Consider the following 27457-nt stretch of genomic DNA (forward strand, 5'->3'; position numbering starts at 1 on the left):
GTTCATGGGAAAAAAATTCTGAGGGCTCTGTTTAAATCAAACTAGCTAGGCGGTCTGAGAGTCACAATTCTAATAAATCTTTCGAAGAAGTTAGTACTACATCCTAATACGAAACAATTGACTGGAAATCCCTGAAGACCATCAGTAATCTAAACTATCCCCATTGCTTTTACTGGTTCTGTGTCTAAGATTTAAAATTCTGAACACAAAGTCCCAATGCAAGCCGACTTGACGCATTCTGAGTCTTTGCTCTTCACTCCCATTCAATGTCATTTGGATATATACTGGACACTTACACGCACGGAGAAGCACAGCTCTACAGCCTTGCCCTGGCTTCCTCCTCCTGCAGCCTGTCTTCACTCTCCTTAGCCTAGGCTTGGATAATGCTGCAGTTACACCTTGTAGTTGTCACCTTGCAACCTATGTCACTGAGAAGATTTGGATCATCTGATAGAAATTCTTGCAGTTAATCTCTTTACCATCTCAACATTTCCTAGTTTACTACTTTTTAAATCCATTTCTGCTGCTGAAGAAGCACTATCCCTATACCTTCTCCTTTCTCAAAATAATCCCTTTGAAGGTGACTTTCTGTTTCCCTAACTCATCTTATACTATACTTGACGTTAATTATCCTTAATATATTTGCATCTGCTTGGCACAAATGTGCATAATCCACAGTTTCTACCAAATAGTCTCAGTCTTTCAAACATACAATCTATACTTAATACCAATGAACTTACTTCATATCCCTCCCAGTTTTAAGAATCTGTGATGTACTAAATGGTTGTAAAATGAATGGACTTTCAAATATGCCGTAGTTCCTAATGTTTATTATGGTTTTTAAAGAAATTTAGTCAGTCTATTTGAGAGGAAAAAGTTCTATTATCTCATCTCATAAGGTCATTCTAAAAATTAAATATGTATTTTGTGGGTTAGCAGTGACTCTGGTCCCCTGTGCACTTATTGTTATAAAGTGTTTATAACCATGAAGCAATTTATAAAAACATACCTAAAAGTAAAAGGACACATATTATTTTAAATGTGAAACAAAGAAAACATATCTGAGGCTACAGAGTAAGAACATTTGATTATGATTCCTACTCAAACCGCCCAACATGTACAGAGCACAGGGCCTTACGTGGAAGGTTGCTTTCACACAGGTATGCACGGCAGCTCCGGAAGATCCTAGAATATCCGGAGTCATCAGAGGATTGGAGGACAGCTGACTGCCATCTTGTAGCCATTCATTGTACCTCAAGCCAGACATTTTAAGCCTTTTGTTTGGATCTACTGTGAGAAGTCCTTTGGGAATAGATATTTTTATTTTATGATTTGTCATTTTAAACATGGTTTAAAAACAAACTCAGAAATAAATCTCAGCTATGTTCACATGACATAATGGTTTCTATATAGCTTTAACCTCCTACAAAGATAATTAGATTTTCCTATTCATTTAAATTCTTTTGTGAATGCTGGAGTCTGATGATAAAGTCACAGTAGCCTATTTCTAGGAAGCTCCCGGCGAAGTGCCTTTTCAATCAGGAGAAAATAAACATCCAAAACAAAGATTCCCACTGGTGACTTCGTAAGCTCCAAATGAGCAAAAAGCACACAGATCTACTTCATCCATGTACCAAACATTTACTGGCCATCTTCTATAGGTCAGGGAGTGCAGTAAGGCACTAGAGATATGGAGATGGAGATGCAGAGAGGAGCTATTAATATCAGAAGACACACAGGCAAAACCCCAGCTATTATAACATCAGGGACAAGTGCGATAGCAAGATACACAGGCACAGTGTGTTAGCAGGCCCGAGGGAGAGTGTAGCCTAGGGAGTGAGGGCGTCCTGGAAGGCTTCTAGGAGATGAATCCTGTAGGATAAGGAGAAGTGGCTACGGAAGAGGATTAAGAAGAGCATGTAAAGACACAGAGGGATCTGAAAGCTCAGCATATCTGAGGAATTCAAATATCCTGCAATGGCAGAGCTGGGGTGAGGAGGAAACAAAGGCAGACAGGACCAGGTCATGAGGGGCTTTGAATGTTAAATGCTAGGCTAAGGAGTCTGACCTGAAGCAGAGAGTCTCCAAAGGATTTTTGGCAGAAAAGAGGCATAATCACATTGGGATTCTAGAAAAGTCCCTCTACTGACAGATGATGAACAGCTTAAGTCAGAGGAAGTGAGGCAAGGTGAAAGGATGCCGCAGGATTTGGGGAGAGAAATGGTGATGAGAACAAAGGCAGCGGCATGTGAATGGGAAGGAAGGGACCGGACTGCTAGGAGCGCTGCTGAATCTGTACAACTCTGTGACTGGCTGCAGAAGGCAAGGCAGGTGCAGGTATCCAGGAGGACGCCTAGGTTTCTGTTTTGGTGATCTGGCTTCTTAGCAGTGCCACTGTTGACAGGAGGAAAGACAGGAGGAGGAGTGTGTTTGGGGAGAAGGACAGTCAAAAAGTATTGGTTTGTTTTAGATGTGCTTGACTGAGATGCCAGTGGAAGTCAAGTGCTAGCTCATGTTAGAAATGTGGATACCATTACTAAAGAGAATGTTCTGATAAGAAAACAAGGCTGAAGAGAGTAGCCTGGAAGCCTTTTAGAATACACATGGATTCCTTGAGTAATTAACATATGAATGTATGTGTAATGGCCATGATTCCACTTCAATCACTACACATCATATAAAATGTAAAATTTCATTAGATTCTTACCTTGGATCAAATCTTTAGCCTCTTGGGATACATTCTTCCAGGCTTCTCCTTCAAAGGAGAAATCTCCCTTTTTAATTTTCTTCATGATTTCCACCGCGCTGGTACATGTCAAACTTCGGTCATGAGATTGGAAGGGAACCTGTCCTGACAACATTGTGTACTATCAGGGAAAAAGTAACAAAACAGAATGACGACCCAGATCTGTTAAAACCACTCTAATAATCCTAATAGTAACGTAATTGGTGTAATTTACCAATTGCTACAGCTAGCATGATTGAGTTTAAAAGATTACATGATTCCTCAGGGATCTAGAACTAGAAATACCATTTGACCCAGCCATCCCATCACTGGGTATATACCCAAAGGATTATAAATCATGCTGCTATAAAGACACATGCACACGTATGTTTAGTGCGGCACTATTCACAATAGCAAAGACTTGGAACCAACCCAAATGTCCAACAACGATAGACTGGATTAAGAAAATGTGGCATTTATACACCATGGAATACTATGCAGCCATAAAAAATGATGAGTTCATGTCCTTTGTAGAGACATGGATGAAGCTGGAAACCATCATTCTCAGCAAACTATCGCAAGGACAAAAAACCAAACACCACATGTTCTCACTCACAGGTGGGCATTGAACAATGAGAACACATGGACACAGGAAGGGGAACATCACACACCGGGGACTGTTGTTGGGTGGGGGGAGGGGGGAGGGATAGCATTAGGAGATAAACCTAATGCTAAATGATGAGTTAATGGGTGCAGCACACCAACATGGCACATGTATACATATGTAAAAAACCTGCACGTTGTGCACATGTACCCTAAAACTTAAAGTATTAAAAAAAAAAAGATTACGTGACTTCTATCACTGAGGCAGTGAATACATCTCAAAGACTTGTAAACCAGTGGCATGGCTTGTTATGATATAGATTTAAAATCACATTTAAGACTATATTCAGAGCAATAAGAACAGAAAAGGATAATCCAACTGCTTCAAAAAGATGGTATTGATGTTAACAGAAAATAGAGAGATAGCAAAACTCCTGAATAACTATGTTTTTCTATTCCATTTCCACCATCCTTTCCCCAGGACATGTAACTATGGTTAAGGACTTGAAAAACTTTATATAGGCCTTCCTATTTGATCTGTAATTACCCCTGTTTTTATTTTATTTTTCTCACTGTTGTCTTAAATACAGTGAATTATCTACAGCCACCTGTTTTCACTGTAGCCATATGTTTGAAATCTATGTTTAAGATTTTCCCCTTTATAAAGTTAACAGAATAACAAACAAGCCAAGGCTTATCTTTGTAGCAGAGATTGGATTTTAGAAAAGTGATCCTTTAAAATTCTTGGGGGGGTTTTTCTCTGCTCACTGATTTTTGGTCTTGCAGAGATGGAGGGTTGGTCATCAATGGTGGTGGGTTGGCTGGTGTTAAGTAGCTGTGTCTGGGTATGGACCAGAGAGGGCCAAAAGGCGGCCCTACCAGATGGTTTGAGAAGGGAGCAGTGGTGTCGGCAGGAGCCTGGGCTGAGGGAAGCGTGCTCATCCTGGCACTTAGGAAGGGACATGGAGGGGAGGCTCAGTGTCAACCCCAGCCCTAATTAGGAGACATGGAAGCCACAGGATGCTCCGGTGATCTAGAAACAATAAACCATCTTTCTTTTCTGGTCACATTTCTGACAAGTAGGCTTGTCCTCACTATGGCAAGATGGTGAAACAGCTCTTACACACTGGCTCTTCAGAAAAGATGGAAGCTCCTAGACAGGCTAATAAAAATAACATAAAAAGGACAACCAGGAGATCCAATAAGGTAGGTAATAAACAAAGCATGAGTAAGAAGGATGGAGAAGACAGGAATAAGACCCAGATGCAGCAGGAAGAGAAACTTGACACCTCTGAGGTTACAAGAGACTAGAAGGCTTCGGACAAGTTTGGATTTTCTGAAATAGAAAATTCTGCCTGAGAAGAATAAAAACTATACGCATGAGAATGCGCAGAGTTTGAAAATAGAAGACACGGAGAAGGAACCTCAGTTTCTAATTTGGAGCAACCTAACGAAGAAGATTAATTGCTCTAAGAAGGGCAACGTCAGAACGTCTGTAGAAGGCAGACAAAACTCCCTAAATCCTTGATGTAGCTTGAAGGCAGGCTACGACTAGGTCTGAGTGAGCCAGTCCACAGGCTGGCAGTAACTGTCCAAGATTAACTGGAGTCTCATAACTGGTGCTGTGCCTCCACCTGCCCCCCACCTGACTTCTTCCCTCCTGTATCCTTCATGCAGACACCAGAGTAAGTCATGCAACTTAAATCTTACAACATTCCCCTATCCAAATCCCTTCACTTGCTTCCTTCAGTCTCTGACTCTTGCCTCTCTTTTTCAGCCTCAGCTTCTGCAGTTCCCCATATTCCAATCCTGTGTTCCCAACAACAGTTCTCAGGGCTCTGGGACTTTCCACATGCTGTTTGGTCTCCTTAGAATGCCATTTTTTTTCTTCAGCTGGCAAAGTCCCATGCATCCTAGGGTGCCTAGAGTATAACCCAGTTACCCAGTTTGGGTAACTGGGAACTCTGCAGTCCTCTACTCCAGAGAGAAGACATGTGGCACAGAAGCAGGGGAAATGAGCATTAGGGTCACACCTGGCTGCAAACAACTGCTTTGTCAATAACTAGCTTCGGGATGGGCAAATTCGTTAACTTCTCTTAGAACATCTCTTCACGGGTAAAAGTAACAAGTGATATTATAAGGTTACATGAAATCATACATTTAACATACCTAGTATTGTGCCTGGCACACAGTAGGTGCTCAGCAAATGGTTAATAAGTTTGTCTCTTAATGCTTCCCCTCTATGGAAAGAATCCTTTCTTCACGATCTTATCCTCCACTACCGTATCCACAGAGCTATCTACACAGCCACTGAACTGGTGTGCACACCTGTAGATGCCCTATCACTTTGTGGGGTAACTCAATACAACTGTCCGCATTGCTAAACCATGAGCTCCCTGGAAGCAGAACTATGTCTCGTGTATCACTGTATCCCCTGAACCTTGTGTAGTGCCAGAATTTGCTATCTCATGCTTATTTCCTGAATGAGTAAGAACCCTTTAAGAACACTTAAGACAGTGATATGATAGAGACTGTACTGTGGTCTTGATTAAACAGAGGGATGCCACCAAATGACAGCTCTGATGAGTCTGTGGAACTTGTGTCACATGTGTTCCAGATCTCCCCTCCCCTTCCTCGGATGCCAGGAATTCCGATCCTTTTCCCTAAGTTTCTAGAATCCTATTTCCCTGACTCTTGCTATTGAATAGAATGTAGTTTCCCCAGGCCTTGCCTTTCTAGCTGCAAGTTTACCTCCCCAAACATGGAACAAAAGCTCTTCTAATATCTACAGTGAAGGAAAGAAAGGAAAGCAGAGCAAAGTTAGTCCTGTTAATGCAATTAGGCACCATTATAGGGTATTTTCCTCATTCCGCGGAAGTGGAATGATATAATTCTCATTCTGCAGAGCAGAAAACTGGGGCTCCAGTGGTCAGGGACATAATGAAACATCCTCCTCTAAAAGACAACCTACTGTACCTTGCACCACTAAGAAACAGGAATAGAACTTAGTGGGCTTCTTTGCATTTTGGAGGTAGCATGCGTTGCACTTGAGAATACTGCTCTAAGAAATTTAACAAGTGACTCGGAAGGCTACCTGTTTCAAGTGGGGCCTAGCATAGGCTTTTGTTATAGGTCCAATCCTGCCAATTAGCAGGAAGCTACTTGGGCCATAGGTTTCAGTTGCTCTGATTGTACTACAGGTATCTGTGAAAGATGAGACTCTCTCGCAGCCACAACAGGAGAGTCTCAGAGCAGACCTGAAGTATTCTGGTGCAAGGTGGGGCCTTCTGTGGCAGATAACTATTTTCCAAATAACAGCTCCTGAGATGTTACCAGACCCTGGCAGGCTCTGAGTGCCTCAACATGTGATCCCAAGAGCAGTGCATCATGTGCTAAGATCAGCAGATGCCTTGATTCACCAAGTCAGGTAGGTACAGCAACAAACCAATGCACTATGGAAATGGCACACTCAGAATCTGCCCTGGGCGGTCCAGAAGGCATGAGTAAATAACGTGCTTACACGCATGTCACTTGTCTTGGATGCACTAACACTTCTTCCTTAACTCACACTATGGCCTCACTGAAGGAGGTTCCCTATGATCAACTGATGAGCCTGGTTGGCCTGTAGAACATGGCAGACTCAGCAAAGATACCAGCTGGCTCAGGATAATACCTTGTGGGGTCGGGGTGCTGTCTCTGAGAGCTGTGCTGAACCAATGGCTGATGGGTCCAGGTCCTCTGTATCTAGATTCTATGGGTGCACGACCCACTTACAGAACTCATGCTTCCTGGCTCTGCTCAGAGGTCTGTTCCGTGAGCTCAAGTGATCAGCTGCACTTGGTGATGACACGTGGCCAGCCCAGTAGCACATGCTCTGCTCTCTTTTCCTCAGTCCTGCACACTTGGGATTATGCTCTTTTTTTTTTTTTTTTTTATTATACTTTAAGTTTTAGGGTACCTGTGCACATTGTGCAGGTTAGTTACATATGTATACATGTGCCATGCTGGTGCGCTGCACCCACTAACTCGTTTATAATATGACATAAGTATTAGCTTCAGGTTTCGCTTTCCGGGGAACACAGAATAGAATATCTTTCTCTCCACTCCTAATTTTTTTTTTTTTTTTTGAGTTGGAGTCTCGCTCTGTCGCCCAGGCTAGAGTGCAGTGGCACGATCTTCGGCTCACTGCAACCCCTGCCTCCCGAGTTCAGGCAATTCTCCTGCCTCACCCTCTCAAGTAGCTGGGATTACAGACACCTGCCACCATGCCCAGCTAAATTTTGTGTTTTTAGTAGAGATGGGGTTTCACCATATTGGTCAGGCTTGTCTCTTGGCCAGGCTGGTCTCAAACTCCCGACCTTGTGATCTACCCGCCTTGGCCTCCCAAAGGGCTGGGATTACAAGAGTGAGCCACCGTGCCTGGCCACCACTCCTAATTTTTTATTGTGTTAAAATACATTTAACAAAGTGTACCATGTTAACCATTTTTAAGTGCATAGTTTGATGGTATTAAATATCTTCACGGTATGCAACCATCATCACCATCTCTAGGACTCTTCATCTTGTAAAACTAAAACTCTATACCCATTAAATAATAACTCCCCATTCTCCTTTCCCCCACAACCCCGGCAACCACCATCTTACTTTCTGTCTCTATGATTTTGAATACCCTAAGAATCTTTTCTGAACATACACTATTTGTCTGTTTGTAACTGGCTTCTTTCTTTAGCATAATATCCTCAGTAATCATCTATGTTGTTGTACATGTGAGAATTTCCTCCCTTTTCAAGGTTGAATAATATTCCAGTGTATGTATACAGCACATTTTGCTTGTCTATCATCTATCCATGGAAACTCAGATTGCATCCACATTTTAACTCTGTATGTGTCCATTAGATCTAGTTGGTTAAGTCCTCTATTTCCTTCTTATCTTCTGGCCGGTTGTTTTATCCATTATTGAGAGTTGGGTATTGAAGTCTCCAATAATTATTACAGGACTGTCTACTTCTCCCTTCAGTTCTGTCAGTTTTTGCTTCATGTACTTTACTGGTCTACATCAGGTGTACAAGTGTTTGTAATTATTATGTCTTCCTGTTGAATTGGATATTTTATTAATATATGAGGACCCTCTGACCCTCTTTGTCTTTTGTAAACTTTTTTTTTGTGTGTGTGAGACAAGGTGTCGCTTTGTTTCCAAGGTCGGAGTGCAGTGGCGTAATCACGGCTCACTGCAGCCTTGACCTCCCCAGGCTCAAGAGATCCTTCCACCTCAGCCTTCTGAGTATCTGAGACTACAGGCACATGCTACTACATCTGGTTAATTTTTAAATTTTCTGTAGAAATGAGGTCTCACTATGTTGTCCAGGCTAGTCTCAAACTCCTGGGCTCAAGTGATTCTCCTGCCTCAGCCTCCAAAGTGCTGGGATTACAGCTGTGAGCCACCATGCCCAGCCTCTTGTAAACTTTTTTGATTTAAAGTCTATTTTGTGGCCAGGAGTGGTAGCTCATGCCTGTAATCCCAGCACTTTGGGAGGCTGAGGCAGTCAGATTGCTTGAGTCCAGGAGTTTGAGACCAGTGTGGCCAATATGGCGAAACCCCATCTCTACTAAAAATACAAAAATTAGCTGGGTGTCATGGTATGCGCCTGTAATCCCAGCTACTTGGGAGGCTGAGGCATGAGAATTGCCTGAACTCAGGAGGCAGAGGTTGCAGTGAGCTGAGATTGTGCCACTGCACTCCAGCCTGGGCAACAAAGCAAGACTCTCTCTCAAAAAAAAAAAAAAAAAAAGTCTATTTTAGTGTAGCCACTCCTGAGCTCTTTTTTGTTTGTTTGTTTGTTTGTTTCTGAGACGGAGTTTCGCTCTTGTCACCTAGGCCAGAGTGCAATGGCACAATGTTGGCTCACCGCAACCTCTGCCTCCTGGGTTCAAGCGATTCTCCTGCCTTAGCCTCCTGAGTAGCTGGGATTACAGGCACACACCACCGCGCCTGGATAACTTTTGTATTTTTAGTAGAGATGGGGTTTCACCATGTTGGCCAGGCTGGTCTCGAACTTCTGTCCTCAAGCGACCCGCCCGCCTCGGCCTCCCAAAGTGCTGGGATTACAGGCTTGAGCCACTGCACTCAGCCCTGATCTCTTTTGGTTACTATTTGCATGGAATATCTTTTCCCATAGTTTCACTTTCAATCTATTTGTGTCTTTGGATTTAAAGTGATTCTTTTGCAGACAGCATATAGTTAATCATGTTTTTAAATCCATTATGCCAATCTTTGTCCTTTGATTAGAGTTTAATCCATTTGCATTTAAAGTAATTACTGATAAAAAGGAACTAACTTCTGTCATTTTGCTATGTGTTTTCTATATGCTTGATAGCTTTTTTTGTCCTTCATATTCTGCATTACTGCCTTCTTTTATGTTTAGTTTATTTTTTTGTAATAAAACATTTAAATTCCTTTCTTCTTTCTTTTTGTATATATTCTATAGCTATTTTCTTTGTGGTTCCCAAGGGATTACATTTACTATCCTAAAGTTATAACACTCTAACTTGAATTTGTATCAGTTTAACTTTAATAATGTAGAAAAACCTTTGCTCCTCTAACAGTTCTACCCAATTTCTTTTGGTTGTTTATGTTACAAAACTACATCTTTATACATCGTGTGCCCCAAAACAAACTGATAATTCTTTTAAATGCATTCGTCTCTTATGTCACGCAGAAAACAAAAAGTGAAGTTATAAACTGTTGTCACAATAATGCTAGCTTTTTACAACTGGCCATGTATTTACCTTTATTGACATCTTTATTTCTTCATAAGGCTTTGAATTAACTGTCTAGTGTCCTTTCTTGTCAGCCTGCAGGACTCCCTTGAGCATTTCTTACAGAGCGGCGTTAGTGGTAATGAAGTAATGAACTCCCTCAGCTTCTTACGGATCTAGAAATATGTTAACTTCTCCCTCAACTTTGAAGGACAGCTTTGCCAGAGATAGGATTCTTGGTTGACAGTTTTTTTTTTTTCCTTTTAGTGCTTTGAATGTATCACTCCACTGCCTTCTGAGCCACTTTCTGATGAGAAATCTGCTGATGATCTAACTGAAGATCACTCGTATGTGTGGAATTGCTTTTCTCTTGTTGCTTTCAAGATTCTATTTTTTTTTCTTTTTTTTGAGACAGTCTCACTCTGTCACCCACTCTGTCACGATCTCAGCTAACTGCAACCTCCGCCTCCCAAGTTCAAACGATTCTCCTGCCTCAGCCTCCCGAGTAGCTGGGATTATAGGTGTGCACCACCACGCCTGGCTAATTTGTGTATTTTTAGTAGAGATGGGGTTTTGCCATGTTGGCCAGGGTGGTCTTGAACTCCTGACCTCAAGTGATCAGCCCACCTCGGCCTCCCAAAGTGCTAGGATTACAGGTGTTTCATTATAATGTGTTTCAGTGTGGGTCTCTTTCAGTTAGTCTTACTTGAATTTTGTTGAATTTCTTAGTTGTTTATATTGTCTTTCATCAAAATTGGAAAGTTTTCCACCAATCCAATAGAATATTTCTTCCAATATTCTCTCTGTCCCTTTCTCTTTCTTCTCCTTCTGAAACTCCGACAATGCATATGTTGGTCCTCTTGATGGCATCCTATGGTTCCTCAGGCTCTGTTCGCTTTTTTTCATTTTTCTCTCTGTTCCTCACACTCAATAATTTTAATTGTCCTAACTTCAATTTCACTGATTCCTTCTTCTGCCTGCCAAATCTGCCTCTGAAACCCTCTACTGAATTTTTCATTTTAGTTACTGTACTTTTCAGCTCCAGAATTCCTTTTCATTTTCTTTTCAGGTTTTCTATCTCTTTACTGTTATTTCCATTTTGTTAATACATTTTGTCTTGATGTTCCCCACATACTCCTTTAGGTCTTTCAATGTCTTTAACACAGTTGTTTTAAGTCTTTGTCTAGGTGAATTTATCATGAGGCCTTTTTCAGAAACAGTTTGTTGATTTATTTTTTTGAGTGGGCCATACTTTCTTGTTTCTTTATATACCTTGTGATTCTTGTTGAAAATGGGACCTTGAACTTAATGATGTGATACCTCTGGGAATCAAAATTCTCCTCCTTCCCTAGGGTTTGCTTTGTGTTTGTTTTTGTTTATTGTTTTTTGTTTTTTGATTGTTATAGGCTGTCTCTGTGCCGAGGATCAGCATGGAGTACAAACTTAAGGTCTTCTCAGGTCTTTGATGAGCCTGTGGCTTTGCCTGGGCATGCTTGGTAGCTTTCTAATTTTCCCTGTATAAGCAGTTGCTTTGGAATGTATGAGTACTGAATGTCTGGCTCCCAAAGGGAAAAAGGGGGACTGGTCCTTTAAGTACTCCTGGAAATCACTTCATCCAGAGGAGGAGGAGGGACTTGCAGTAATGGTGGCAGGCACAACAACAACGACCACTGCCCTCTTTGCACCTCTATAATGAGAAGCAGCAATTACAGCAATTCAGATCACAGATGCTCCATATTTAGAGGACAAGGTCCTTTTTGCCCATCCTGGCTCCCACAAACTGTGTGTAGGTTGTTTTAGGAATACGTGCATGGCTGTCTGCTACAGGGTTGAGGGTGGGGAATGGGTGGCTGCTATAAGTTGAGCATCCCTAACTTGTAAATCCAAAATCCAAAATGCTCCCAAAACAAACTTTTTGAGTGCCAACATGCTCAATGGAAATGCTCACTGGGGCACTTTGCATTTTGAATTTTCAGATTAGGGATGCCCAACCAGTATGTATTCTGCAAATATGCCGAAATCCAAAGAAATCCGAAATCCAAAATACTTCTGGTCCCAAGCATTTTGAATAAGGGATACTCGACCTATACTGTGCTAAGAGCTAAAATTGACCAAAATTAACTGCACTTTACTGTCCAAGCCTTTCCCTGGAAGTTGAAAACTTTCAATGGACTTCAGAGTTCCAAAATAGTTACGTCAGAGAGATTCTGCCACTGCAGTTGGTGGTGAGACAGATTCCTGGTGCTTCCTGCTGCACTGTCTTCCCAGCATCCTCTCTTTAAAATATCCTTCTATTGCTGATGAACATTGGGTTGTTTCCAGTGTGGGGAATTTTGAATCACGCTGTTATATATCTTCTTATACATGTCTTTGTTACAGAAATATACATATTTCTGTTGGATATATTCCTGAATTGGAATTGCTGGGTTATTTGGTCTGCATATGTTCAGTAGATACTGCCAAATAGTTTTCTAAAGTCTGCTCTACTTCTTTGTCCTGCCCCACTTCTTAACAGGTATGTTTGTGGCTAAATATAAGAAAGCAGGGCAGGGAACGGGGGCTCACACCTGCAATCCCAGAACTTTGGGAGGCTGAGATGGGTGGACTGCTTGAGCCCAGGAGTTTGAGACTAGCCTGGGCAACATGGCAAAACCCTACCTCTACAAAAAATACAAAAATTAGCTGGGCATGGTGGTGTGTGCCTGTAATCCCAGCTACTCGGAAAACTGAAGCAAGAGGATCACCTCAGCCTGGGAGGTCGAGACTGCAGTGAGCCATGAATGTGCAACTACACTTCAGCCTGGGCAACAGAGCAGGATCTTGTCTCAAAAAAAAAAAAAAGCGCTGGGCACGGTGGCTCACGCCTGTAATCCCAGCACTTTGGGAGGCTGAGGCGGGCAGATCATGAGGTCAGGAGATCGAGAGCATCCTGGCCAACATGGTGAAACCTCGTCTCTACTAGAAATACAAAAAAAAAATTAGACGGGCGAGGTGGCGGGCGCCTGTAGTCCCAGCTACTTGGGAGACTGAGGCAGGAGAATGGCGTGAACCTAGGAGGCGGAGCTTGCAGTGAACGGAGATCGCGCCACTGCACTCCAGCCTGGGTGACAGAGCAAGACTCCATCTCAAAAAAAAAAAAAAGAAAAAAGAAAAAAGAAAAAAAAAGAAACCAATCTTTATAAATAAAGTTTTCTTGTTTTCTGGCATGTAATAATGCAACAGGTTGTTGGGTGAAAAAACTAACTTTCCAACTTTGGAAGTATTGGAGAGGATATTGGTGATAATATAAAAGATCCCTTTTCTGGAAGAGGTAGAATTAAACAAACTTTAGGATCCTCTCAGTTCCAAGCTCTTAAAATTTTAGTTGATTATCTAGAAATATCTGTTAAGGATAACTTTGTGTCTGCAAATTGTTTGCAAATACTGTAGCAAGGTATAGCTCTATCTCTACATAAAGATATATATGTATGTCTGTATATATGTATTATATATACTCACATATATACATATACACATACATATAGAGAAGAGCATGCACACTAGAAATAATTAGAGAGAAAGAAAAAGGAAATGCAGCAAAATGTCAGATGTTCATAGTAATATTCTCTCATATTTTCTCTAGCATTAAAATGTTCAAAATAAAATTATGGGAAAAAAATTAAAAAATAAGGTCCTGAGAATAAAACACTTTAAACAAAATTTTATAACACTTCACAGGTATGTTATATATCTTATCCTACTTTCTGTAAATACTGTGTACTGTGGACTGAATGTTTGTGTTCTCCTTGCACCCCCTGGGGATTCACACGTTGAAGCCCCAGCTCTCCATGTGACTGTATTTAGAGACAGGGCCTTTAGGGAGGTAACTAAGGTTAAATGAGGTTATATGGGTAGGCCCCCGATCCAAGAGAATTAGTGTCCTTAAAGGGACAGACACTTTCTCTTTGTGAGTGTGCAGACCAAGGAAAGGCTGTATGCGGACACAACAAGCAGGTGGCCATCTGTAATCCAAAGAGAGGGCCCTCACCACACACCAATACTGCTGGCATCTGGTTCGTAAGACCACTCAGCATCAAGAACTGTGAGAAAGTAAATTTCTGTTGTTCAAGCTGCCTGATTTGTGGTATTCTGTTACAGCAGCCTAAGCAGATTAATATACCATGTAAGCTCTATTTTTATTAAAGTCCTATACATTTCAGACAGGGATTGTATATCCATCAGGTATAATGGGTTGTAATCAAAACCTCATAATACTACATGATGTATCTTCCTGGAGTATTTATTTTATTCAATGAGGACAATATAACTTGTTTTCATATTAAATATCCACATACATGTTTATTAGATGTAAAATACAAAACTTCCATTTATTTCTAAAACAAATCAGGAGACTTCAAATAAATTTTGTGCTTGTTATGGGATAATTCAGCCTTTGTATCTAGATATGCATTCATTTATATAGAAAAGTTAGCAAAGCACTCTTTTTTTCGGATAGTTTAATGAAGGTATTATTTTTGTTCATTTTCATCTGTATTTTATCATGTACCTCTAAAAAGAAAGGACTTTTGTGTTTTGGAGACAGGGTCTTGCTCTGTCACCCACTGTGGAGTGTGGTAGTGTGATCACGGCTCACTGCAGTCTCAACCTCTGGGCTCAAGTGAGCCTCTCACTTCAGCCTCCCAAGTAGCTGGGACTACTGGCATGAGCCACCATGCCCAGCTAATTAAAAATTTTTTTTTTTTCTTTTAGAGACTGGGTCCCACTGTGTTGCCCTGGCTGGTCTTGAGCTCCTGGGCTTAAACAATCTTCCTACCTTGGCCTCCCGAAGTGCTGGGATTACAGACTGTGTCTGTCCATAAAAGGCAAGCACCTTTAAAACCACAACCACAGTATCAGTATCACATCTAAAAAAAATTAGTAGTAATTCCTTTGTATCATTCAACATCTAATCAATATTCAAATTTCCCTAGCTGTGGTATGTACATAGTATATAAATTAGATCTATATGAATTACATTTAATTTGAATTTAATAAATAGAATTTAAATTAAGCTGGGCACTGTGGCTCATGCCTGTAATCCCAGCATTTTGAGAGGCCGAGGCGGGAGGATCACTTGAAGCTAGGAATTTGAGACCAGCCTGGGCAACAAAGCAAGACTTCGTTTCTATTTAAAAAAAAAAAAAATTAGCTGGGGTATGGTGGCATGTGCCTGTGGTCCCAGCTACTCAGGAGGCTGAGGTAGGAGGATCACTTGAGCCTGCAGTGAGCTATGATGGTGCCACTGCACTCAAGCCTGGGCGACAGAGGGAGGCTATCGCAAAAAAAAAAAAAAAAAAAAGGAATCTAAATTAGAAAGTGCTTGAATCAGGATTTCAGTAAGATGCAAACATTGTTTCTTATGTGTCTTTTCATCTATAAGTTCTCAGTTTACCTTTTATTTTTACCATTTATTTGTTGAACAAACTGGGTTGTTTCTTCAGTGGAACTTCCCACAGACTGGATATTGTGATTATCCTGTGATATCATTTAACCTGTTTTTTTGTCCTATTTTTCTTAAAAATTTCACAATTAGATTTAGAGAGAAGCATGGCTTCCATCCATGTCATTACACAAAGTTATTTCTATAGTTAAGGAATTCAGAGGCTCCAAAATACACTGCTGCATGTTTAAGACTGCCTTTTAAAACCTTAAAGAGCTTGATGGACATAATTGGCCTTTAGCAAGAGAAAAGAAATTACTAAAAATGAAAGTCTCTTTTTTATTTAGATTAATTTTTAAGACATGCTACTAATAAAAATGTCTTCAATTTAAGTCCTTCAACAAAACTCAGATCTACAAGTCAGTTTATTTTTGTTTAAAATGTTATTCACAAATATGTAAGTTTAGTTTGAAAATTATAAATGATGACTGAAAACTGATGAGATAAAAACTATATAAAACTTAAAAATAAAAGAAGAACCATCCTGCAGGGACAACTGACTAGTCATTGGGGGAAAACAACTGACACTAAAATAAATTCCAGACTTAAGTGTAAGAATAAAATAATTCTAGAGAAAAATTTAGGACAATATTTTCATAAACTTGCATTGGGCATAGGAGTGGAGTGACAATCTGACATAAAAGTCAGATATCATAAAGAAAAAGACTGACATATCTTACTACATAGACATTTAAGAATCTTCTCTGTTTAAATCCTTCTAAAAACAAAATCAAAATCCCGTATTACAATAAAGTTTTAAAACAAGTGACACACCAGAAAAAACATTTCCAATATTAATGTCAAAGAATGAAAGTCTTTAACAGAGCTTTAAAATGCAGTAAGAAAAATCTCCCCATAGGAAAATGGGCAAAGCTCATAAAGAGCAATTCATAAAAGAGGCTGGGCACAGTGGCTCTCGCCTGTAATCCCATTACTTTGGGAGGCCAAGGCAGGCGGATCACCTGAGGTCAGGAGTTTGAGACCAGCCTGACCAATATGGTAAAACCTCGTCTCTACTAAAAATACAAAAATTAGCCAGGCATGTTGGTGCACACTTGTAATCCCAGCTACTCAGGAGGCTGAGGCAGGAGAATCGCTTGAATCTGGGAGGAGGAGGTTGCAGTGAGCCAAGATTGTGCCACTGCACTCCAGCCTGGGAGACAGAGCAAGACTTTGTCTCCAAAAAAAAAAAAGAGTAATTCATAAAAGAGAAAATACTAATGTTCAAATGCATGAAAAGATGCTCAAACTAAATATTCATCAAAGAAACACATGCAAATTATCACAATGGGATATCATTTCAGATGAAAACTGATAGCCAATGTACTCCCATACAGTTGATGAGAACATAATCTGACAAATCTTTTAGAAGGAAATCCAGGCACACATGTTAAAAGAAAGTTGTGCATACCCTTCTTCTGGGAATCTATCCTAAGGAAATGGTGAGACAAACACAAACACATATATAAAGAAAATTCATTTGTGTAGCTTATAATTAGTGAAAAAGTGAAAAAAAGCTAACTGCTTATTAGTAAATAAATGGTTACATAAGTTTCAGAGACTCAAAATACAGGTATAATATAATCTTATTTGTTAAAAAATTCAAATATGTATACATGTATAGAAAACATGCGGAAAGATGTAAAGCCTACATATCTAAAGGGGAGGAGGGGCTGAAGGGAGAGAGAGAGCTTGAGGTGTATCACCTCTCAATGAGAAGATTATGAGTAATTTTCACCTTGCTCCTTCTTTCTGTACTGTCTGAAAATTTCCCAAGATCATGCATTACAAATTATATGCAGAAAAAGTAATGATATTTGGAGAAAAAAAACACAAGATTTTTCTAGCTTAACGTTCTGTTTCTAATCACAGCAGCCAAGGACATTTTGTGAAAAGCATGCTCACATTACTTTAAGTTACGTAGTAGAAACACTTCTAATTTTATCTATTTATTTGTTAATTTAGCTTAAATGGTATTCTTTAATTACATTTTAGTCTGAAACTTCACAGAATAGTTATTTAAAAATGTTTTTCTATTGATGAATCACTTTGCTATTTTCACATTATGTCCAATATAATATGTGTCTTTAAAAATATATACTATAGTTCCTTTAACTCTCATTGATATAAAACACAGCTAACTTAAATATTTCAAAATAAACCGAAATAGAAATTCCTACATTTTCTTTAATATACATTTTAAGACAGGGAAATACTATTCAGTCAGGCCTCTAACTGGCTGTACAGAAAAGAAACCACTTTGCCAATTTTTTCATGAATGTAAGGAAAGAGTGAAGAGTGAGATAAGGAGAGAGGACACCAAAGAAATAAGCAGGTTTAATGACTGTATTGAAAAGAACTCACCAAAATGACGCCCAAGCTCCACAGGTCACAGGACTCATCGTAGCCGTTCTGATTCAAGAGCTCTGGGGCCGCATAATGAAGGGTGAAGCATGGAGTCTTCAGGGGCTGATTATCCGGTGGCTTTAGCCGTGCAAATCCAAAATCAATTATTTTAATTTCCAAATTGTCATTTTCATCGGTGAACAATAAATTCTGCAAGATATCAATGCTTACATTAGTTTCTCACTAGGCATGTCTTGGGAATTGCTGGTACTATTTATGTAACACTTTGTATATTGATAGTTGATTCATGTGCAGAGAGGTCTCATGGGGAGGCGCGAGGGCAGGACATTAATACACTGCTGCTCTCTGCTTGATGCTTTTTGGTATTATTTCAATTTTACCATGTCATGTGAAACATTTTTCAACTGCACCATGCCTCTTCTGATGTCAGACCCTTTTTCTAAGCTTTTCCCTCTGCTTGTGTTTGTCTTTTGCTTCCTCCACCAACCTACCTCCCCCCATCTACTCCTCATTTAGAGATACCATCTTAACCGTCCTACCAAACTGAAGTTAAAACGTTTAATATTTTTTCCTAACACTATTTACTTTTCCTTTCTGGCACTTGCCACCTCTGTATTGCTAGCTTAATGTCTTCATCCCCATTATGTCATAATTCCATAAGGACGGGGACTATGTGTCTACCTTATTTTTGACCCTACCCCAGGGCCTGGCACAGACATAGAGTAGGTGCTTTGGTAAACATGTGTTCATTGAACAAAGTCATAAATAAAATAGCTATATAATATCTAGTATTGCCTATTGAAGAAGACATGGTGGAGATACGCATGACATTTCAGAAATATTTTCTCCAATAGCTAATACTTCAAATATTCAGAAAACATTATTATTTTGAATCATTCATCCACCAAGGCTTCTTGATCACTAAGACTCTGTAGTACTACTTTTTGTATTTATCACATGCTTAATACTTACTGATGCACAAATTATTTTAATAAGTACATTAAGCTAGTACTGAAAGTAAGTGAAATCTGATTATATCGTCTTTAGGCATCCTAACAAAATCCATTATGCCTTTATAGTCATTAAATTATTCCCAGCTCTGGAATATCATTTGCTTTGTTAATACTATTCTAGCTGAAATAAAACACATTATAGATGGTATCACTGATGCAAAGAAGAAAAATCTCCTAAGTCTTCCATCTGAAAGTCAATAAAGTGGGTGGAAAGAAAAACAAAAAATTAACTAAAAATTGTCTTAAATTTTCTAGCATACAGTGTTTAATCTTGAATTTGTGACACTGAAGCCACAGCTGGGGTTGATGGATGTGTGCTTGGGAGAAGTCTTTTAGCAAGTAACCCCTGAGCTCCTTTGCAGTGTAAGGCACTGTCCACACAGAACAGCTGAATGAACCACAGCTGGCCTCGTCTTCATTGAGCCTGCTAAGTCTTTGGAAATGACTATGTTTATTCTATATTAAGATTGGAAAAGGGCTTCCTTGATTTTAGTTCTTTTTTTTTTTTTTTTGAGACAGACAGTCTTGCTCTGTTGCCCAGGCTGGCGTGCAGTGGTGCGATCTCGGCTCACTGCAACCTCCACCTCCTGGATTCAAGTGATTCTGCTGCCTCAGCCTCCCAAGTATCTGGGATTACAGGTGCCCGCCACCATGCCTGGTTAACTTTTTTTGTGTTTTTAATAGAGATGAGGTTTTGCCATGTTGGCCAGACTGGTCTCAAACTCCTGTCCTCAAGTGATCCGCTTGCCTCGGCCTCCCAAAGTGCTGGGATTACAGGTGTGAGCCACTGCGCTCGGCCAATTTCAGTTCTTAAAGCAGAAGAAGTGAGAGGATGTGGCATTCACTTTAATTTGGTGACTTTAATCCATTCCTCCCATTCCTGAATATGTAAAATTGAGAAACACTGCTCACTTGCCTACCTCTTCTCTCAAAGCTCAAAGTTAGAGACAGTTCTACATGGAGGAGGGTGTGCCTAGTCAGGAATGGTGGGAAGTAACCATTCAATCCCCTTTTATCCTCATCTCAAGTTCTGCCTGAAACAAATTGGATGTATGCAACTTTTCTTAATCTGGGAAGAGTATGGGACAAGTTTGAAAAATACAAGGCAGCTTACTGTCAGCCAGCTTCTAAATTTATCTGACTCTTACCTAGACAGGATTCTGCCTATGCAGAAAACGAATCCACATAGCTACCTACCAAAAGATAGATAATCAGATCTTAAAGTGCCACATGGGAAAATATTAAACTTTTAGTTTAGAAATAATATACACTGCCATTTAAAAGTCAAAGTGAAAGACATTTTATTATGAAAATGTTAATTCAAAGGTCTATTCTCATTTCTCCAAAATCTAGTTTGATTTAGGACTATAATTGCAGTAGAATGTCCTAAATAATCTGATAGTTCTGCCCCATTTCAAGTGAGTATTTGAAAGAAAAGCCTTATAACAAATAAGAAGAATTAAGCTACATAAGTTATCTTTTTATCAGGAAAGGAGGAATGCAAATCTAAATTCTGCAAGAGAGGACAGTTGCCTCATTTGAGACTCATGAGGTGACAGATGGCCAGTTATCAAAGAATAAAACATGTGAAAATGAATTCTATACAGTCATGGAACAGATCTTTTCAATTAAAAAAAACTACATGCTTGTTCCTTGTCTATCAAGAAAACATTTAAGTGGTGTGCTTTCACATTTAAAAATAGACAGCTAATCTCCAATGTACAGAGCACCATATTTTCAGTGGGTGTTATGTAGGAGAGTGAGAACTATGATGAAGGAAGCAGGGGGGAACTATCATAGTTGCAAGTTAATAAAACAGAATTTACTTTTGATTAATTACTAGTACTGTGAATAATGGTAATAGAAAATACATAGAAGTTTAAATACATGAAAGGAACAAACCAAATATATTTTAATGCACAGAATTTCATTTAAAAAATTTTCTTTTCCATGTGAAGTAGAGAAGAAAAGAATTCCATTTTTAAAACATCCTCTTCTAATAATTCAAGATACTTAAGTAAAAGGCAAAAATAGTGCTTTTAGAGAAATAATCTTTTGTGGCTTAATCACAAAAGGAACATCAAATAAGTTAATATTTTATATATACTCGAGAACATATTATAATCACATGATAAACAAAGTTCTATTTTGGAGAGAATATGTATAATCTTGTATATGGTAAAGGATGAGTCATCATTATCTTTTTATACAGTATTGATTTTCGTTTTTCAATTTTCATTATTTTGTTGATTTTCTAAAAGGAGGGAATTTTCATATTTTTGATACTAAAAAGGGATCATTCTAAGAGTTCGAAAGTTCTTTATTAGCCTTTCATAAGAGGAGATATATAAATAGCTGTTACTTTTGCATTGCTACATATAGTTCTATAAATATTATAGCACGATCATAGAAAAGCACATAGAAAGACGGCATAACTAATTAAACCAAGACAATTCTTTAAGTATTTAGAATAGAATTATATACATTTTTATTCATGAGCTAACCAATTTGATTACAAATGTAAAAAATAAGTTTTCAAAATACATCATTTGGAAAAAAACCCCTCTAAAATTATATGTAAGATATATTATTTTCTGCTATAAAAATTTCCATTGCTATTTTTAGTCCACAACTGTTGCATAAAGTATTTTTTCCATAAAAGGTTCTCACACTTACAAATATAACCTCAAGATGATCAGCTGGCAAAAAATAAACAAAGACACATTTATTTTAGACTGAAATATAAAAGAAAAAACATCAAGGAAACGTATTTTCAATTATCTATTTAACTGCCTTGAAAAGTAAAAAAATAAGGAAACCTCCCCAGAAACTTCCCTCATGTTTGGGAGATCTTTAATAATGGTGCTAGACTGAATTACGTAAGAGATCCAGTGATTTTATACCTCAGGTTTCAGATCCCTGTGCACCACTCCAACATCATGCATGTGGCTTACAGCTGAAACAAGCTTCCTCATGATGTAGCTGGCTTCCGTCTCACTGAAGTGCTTCTTTTTCTTAATGCGTTCAAACAGTTCTCCTCCATTCAGAAGTTCCATCACTAGAAACGTGTGAAGCTAGAAAAGAGAAAGAATAATGTGGAGGGCCTTCCTGAAGCACAGAAGTCTACTAACATATAAAACATTTATTGACTATCTACCACCAATACGTTTAAATAATCCCCTGTTAAAATAATCAATGGCAATCCTCATATCTTAGAGAAAAGGGCTGAAAGATAATGTAGCTGTTTTATAATTCTATTTTGGTAATGGAAAATTTCAAGTACTGCAGTGAAATCTTCATACTGTATATCCTTTTTCCCTTCTGTGATGAATTCTTTCATTTGCAGTGTTTTGTTTTAAGAGATGAAGTCTCTAAAAAGAAATCTGCCCTTGAATTCCTGGGCTCAAGGGATTCTCTCATCTCAGGCCTCCAGATGAGCTGGGGCTATAGGTGTGCAATTGCATCCAGCTAATTCTTTCATTTGAATTCCACTCCAACCCTCTCTATCAAGTTTACACATCTTTCTTTTTAAACTGCTGACAATAATGTGAAGTCACTTGCTTTAAATAATACAGAATCTGAATACTGACTGAGTAGAATGGGCAACTGAGTAGGATAGGTGTGCCCACGTGAGGCCTGGCACACCCATCCAATGGCAAATTAATCTTTTTAAAAGGGTAATGAGGCTGGGCTCAGTGGCTCACACCTGTAATCCCAGCACTTTGGGAGGCTGAGGTGGGAGGACTGCTTGAGGTCAGGAGTTCAAGACCAGCCTGGTCAACAGTGAGACTCCGTCTCTACAAAAAAAATTAAAACATAAAAGTTTAAAAAGGTATTGTTTGATATTGTCATTTTGAACCTCCTGTTAGGACTCAACAGATTAGTTTCAGGGTTCCTGTTAATATTCGTTACAAATACCCATAACTCACTATGGGTTTTTGCTTTAATTCCAACAGTATTATCTTAATAGTTACTTTGTAAGTTATATGTTTACCATCCTTTCTCTTCTTCTCCACCCCAGCCCTTTTCTGTCAGAATGCATAATTTCCAAAAAATAATATAGGAATTATCAAAAAGCAAAGGGCTATAAATCCCAGCACTTTTAGAGGCCAGGGTGAGAGGACTGCTTGAGCCCAGAAGCTCAAGACCAGCCTAGGCAACATAGTGAGACCTCATCTCTACAAAAAATAATAACAAAAATTGGCCAGACATGGTGGCGCACGCCTATAGTCCCAGCTACTCAGGAGGCTGAGGTGGGAGAATCACTTGAGCTCGGGAGGTCAAGGCTGCAGGGAGCCGTCATTGTGCCACTGCACTCCAGCCTGGGTGACAGAGACCCTATCTCAAAAAAGAAAAAAAGCAAAGGACTTAATCAGCTCTCAAATGAACACAAATGGGTTAGAAAAAGATATCATGGCAATATACTGAATTCAGGTGCTATGCATTATAAGGCCAACATCACCTCACAAACAAAATGTTTGTATTAGCAAAACTCAGAATAAACTGCTTCATAAAAAAGACAATTATAAGTACATTATCCTGAACGCATTAGACAAATTGCAGAGTGAACAACCCTTCTAACAAGAAAATTGCTCCAAGCCTACTAGACATCAAGCTAACTTGAGTTTCTACATCAGATAAAGTTGAGCTTGCAGGTCTGCTACAACTGTAGGCTGGTGAGCTTTAAAAAAGATGTAAGGCAATACCTGCAGTGATGTACGAATAGATTTAGAGTTCAACCTGGATTTGAAGGTCAGTTCCGTTATTTATTCATGATCTTGGGATGCTACTTTACCTTATTAATTCTAGGATCCTTATCAATAAAATGCAGATAGCAAGGAGAAAATGTATGCGTGGTAGAGCTTGAATGATGGCCCTCCAAAGTTGTTCATGTCCTAATGCCCAGAACCTGTGGTTGTTACCTTAGAAGGATGGCAAAAGGGCCTTTTGAGATGTGATTAGTAAATTAAGGAGCTTGAGATGTGAGATTATCCTGAATTATTCATCAGAGTCAGCAGTATGAGATGAGACCCTGGAGGCAAGATCTTAAGAGTGATGCATGGAAGGCTCACAGCCAAGGAAATGTTGGGGGGTGTCTAGAAGCTACAAAAGGAAAGTAAATGGGTTGTCCCTTAGAGCCTCCAGAGCAGTGATCCTCAACATTCTTTTTCTTTTTTGTTTTCTTATTTTTTTGAGGCAGGGTCTCACTCTATCACCCAGGCTGGAGTGCAGTGGTGCAGTCTTGGCTCACTGCAACCTCCGCCTCCCAGATTCAACGGATTATCCCACCTCAGCCTCCAGAGTAGCTAGGACTACAGGCGCACAACACCACGCCTGACTAATTTTTTGTATTTTTTGGTAGAGATAGGGTCTCACCATGTTGGCCAGACTGGTCTCAAACTCCTGACCTCAAGTGATCCACCTGCCTCGCCTTCCCAAAGTGCTGGAATTACAGGCATGAGCCAGGTCCGCAACTTTTTTGGCACCAGGAAATGGTTTCACGGAAGGCAATTTTTCCATGGACGAGGGGAGGCAGTAGCGGGTTGGGACAGGCATTAGATTCTCATAAGGAGTGCTGCAACTCTGATCCCTCGCCATGCGCAGTTCACAATAGGGTTTGTACTCCAGTGAGAATCTAAGGCTGTCGCTGATCTGCCAAGAGGTGGAGCTCAGGCGGTAATGCTGGCTCACCTGCCACTCACCTCCCGCTGTGCACCTGGTTCTGCTCAAGAGGGAACAGCTCTGGTGACAGCTTGACTTTAAGCCAATGGGCCTGATTTTGGACTTCTGACCTCCAGACTGCAGGATAATAAATTTGTATTGTTTTAAGTTTGTGGTGATTTGTTGCAGCAGCAATAGCAAACTCATGGAGTACGTGAAACGCATATCATGGCACACAAAATGAACTATGCTATTGCACAAAGGCTGAAGACCCACCATAACCAATTTCACCCATTAGTTGAAGAAAAGACTGGATACAGGGATGATCTAGGCAACTGTGCCACCAATATGAGAAAACCCAAGATACATTACAACTGCATATTAGATTGATAATGTATTTATACTAGTTTGTATAGGATTATATCATGTGACAATTTATATTTTAGTAACTCCTGAATATATAAATAGCAAAACATCTACTTAATTTGTGACACAAATAAAAAATTAGAAATGTTGTTCGTGGGACCTGACGTTAGTCTGAAGGTCAGAGATCAAATATCTTGTCTGGGATGTAGTTACAGGCACAGCTGCAAACCCAGAGGAGAGCATCTAAGATCACCCGTTGATTCCTTGAATGATGTGAATTTCCTCTATGTCATCTTCAACAGGAGACTGTCTAGTGAGCCTCTTCTTAAGCACCTTCGTGGCCAGAGGACTCATTACCTCCTCTCGTGTCGAGTGGCTTGATGAGGCAAGAGGAGGTAGAGGATCAGGGAGAGCGGTTCCCCCTGAGTCCTTGCTTCAGTGGCATTTCTTTTCTGACTACAAGAACCAAAGAGTGAGTAGAGGATGATGCCATTTTGGGATGCTTACTGCCAGATGTGATTCTGCCTTCCCTAAGGCAGTAGTTTAAAGTAAATAAAAGCTTGTTGGGCTCTGAAGTTGGACTGTGTGGATTCAGATCCCAGCCTTACCACACTTACCAACTGTAAGACCTGTTACTTAACTTCTATGAGTGTCCATTTTCTCACCTCATGGACCTATGGTAAGGACTGAATAAGATAATACATGCAGAGTGCCTGGTACAGAACCTAGACCACATAAGATATGTGATAATAAATGGCAGCAGCTATTATGGTTATGGTGCTACTGCTGCTGCTGCCTGGTCTCACCATGATGTATCATTCCTGGCAATAGCACTCGAGGATATTTCAATGTGGTAGAGAACTGGGCCCCATCAATCCTAGGTCACAGATATTACAACAGCACAACAAAGAGAGCCCAGAACTGGAGTACAGGTTCTCCTTATTAGATTCGCATTGACATGCTATGTGACCTTGGACAAGTTTTATGACCATTCAAAATCTCAGTTTCTTTATTGGTAAAATTAGGGCAAAGCACATTCAGGATTGGTTTGTGCTCTTGTGCCTCCAAGTTGTCTTAAGTAGGACTGCATCACCCCACCTGGTCTCAGGGGCAGAGAAGTGTAATGGAGCAATTTCTGTCATGTGTGAGGTGAACAGACACGAACTGAACACACTGGCATCCTCCCATAGTTCCTGCTGCAAAGCAGGACTGAGAGCAGAAGAGGGGGCAGCATGATCTGGCCAGGGTTCTGAGCAGAATTTACCACCTGGAGCTAGAAGATAAAAGGAGTATCTTTGCTTTCTGCTTCCTATTTGTCCTTTAGCTTGCATTAATTAGGCTCCAGTCTCTCTCAGTTTTACTCTAAAAGTGAAAGGGAAGTTGGAGGCTCAAAATTCCTGAGTCCTGAGAGGTATTCCAGGATTAAGTGATGGTGGGTAGAAGCAGCACTGGCAACAAGCACATTGTAGCCAGTGACTGCACCACTGAGCTCCTGCCCCTCCGTCTTCCTGTCATAGGTGGTAACTGCTGAGTGAGAAAAGCATGAGAGGTGAAGGGATAACCTGATTTGGGGTTGGGAAACAGTGTGTGGTTGGGGAGGGGTTTGAGAGGGTGGTTTCACGGCCCTTTCTGGTGGCTGGGTGATGTTCTATATCCCTGACTCTGACCCAGCAGCACCAACAAAACGCGTGAAAAGTACAACCCTGTAAGTGAATTAGTACACACGGGAAAAAAAAAAAAAAAAGTAGGATACCTGATCATGAAAAACTTCATGCAACTTCACAATATTGGGGTGTCCTTCACAGAGTTTCAGAGCTGTTATTTCCTTCTGAGTATTGGCTTCCATCCTGCAAGATGAGACACTTAGCATCCACATGTCTCTTCAAGAAAGTTTTTATATCAGTACTGCCCCAAGACTAATTTTGTCTTATTTACAGTGCATTCAGAATATACACGTTACAGTATACTGTAATGAGGTTTCCATGAAAGTAATGAATTATACCACACACTAGAAAAAGTAATATTCTGGAGAAAATTATTATTTCTGAGTCAGAAAAGTACAAATCATATGAGGAAATGAATGCTCTACTTTCCTGACAATTTAGAGTAATAAGAATATGCAATCTTAATAATAATCATCAGTTACCAAAACAACTAGATGGCTCTCAAAGCTATCAGTAGCTTGCTAAATAATTTTAGAGAAAAATATTTCAAATACACAACTAGTAGAAATGGCAATGGCTGCCAAAATCACTATGTGAGCCTGATTAAATATGTCACTGTCACAAAGACGTTTTCTCTAGATAAACTCAAAAGCAAATAAGACTATGATTTATGTCTAAAATGGATTACTTTATCAGAAAATATCAATTAGAGCTAAAAGTATAATGGACCAACTGATGAGCCAAGTGGTTAAACCTTTGGGTAAAAAAGTCTTACAATATAATACTGGTTTCATTTTAAATAAATATCTCTTAATTTACAGAA

General features: G+C 39.7%; 1 protein-coding gene across 4 annotated transcripts in view; it reads right to left on the reverse strand.

Moving 5' to 3' along the window:
- RPS6KA5 (ribosomal protein S6 kinase A5) overlaps window positions 1–27457 on the reverse strand; it is a 206662-nt gene that overhangs the window by 16039 nt on the left and 163166 nt on the right. For 3 of the 4 annotated variants that reach the window (XM_019009809.4, XM_055361218.2, XM_055361219.2), the window contains 5 exons: window positions 26724–26817; window positions 21847–22017; window positions 17928–18119; window positions 2708–2867; window positions 1139–1302 (listed from right to left, as the gene is read on the reverse strand). In XM_019009809.4, the coding sequence (XP_018865354.2) occupies window positions 1139–1302; window positions 2708–2867; window positions 17928–18119; window positions 21847–22017; window positions 26724–26817 (781 nt within the window). The remainder of the gene's footprint in view (window positions 1–1138; window positions 1303–2707; window positions 2868–17927; window positions 18120–21846; window positions 22018–26723; window positions 26818–27457) is intronic. The other variant, XM_019009810.4, reaches the window with a different exon arrangement.

This window comes from Gorilla gorilla, chromosome 15, assembly GCF_029281585.2.
Source record: "Gorilla gorilla gorilla isolate KB3781 chromosome 15, NHGRI_mGorGor1-v2.1_pri, whole genome shotgun sequence".
NCBI lineage: Eukaryota > Metazoa > Chordata > Mammalia > Primates > Hominidae > Gorilla > Gorilla gorilla.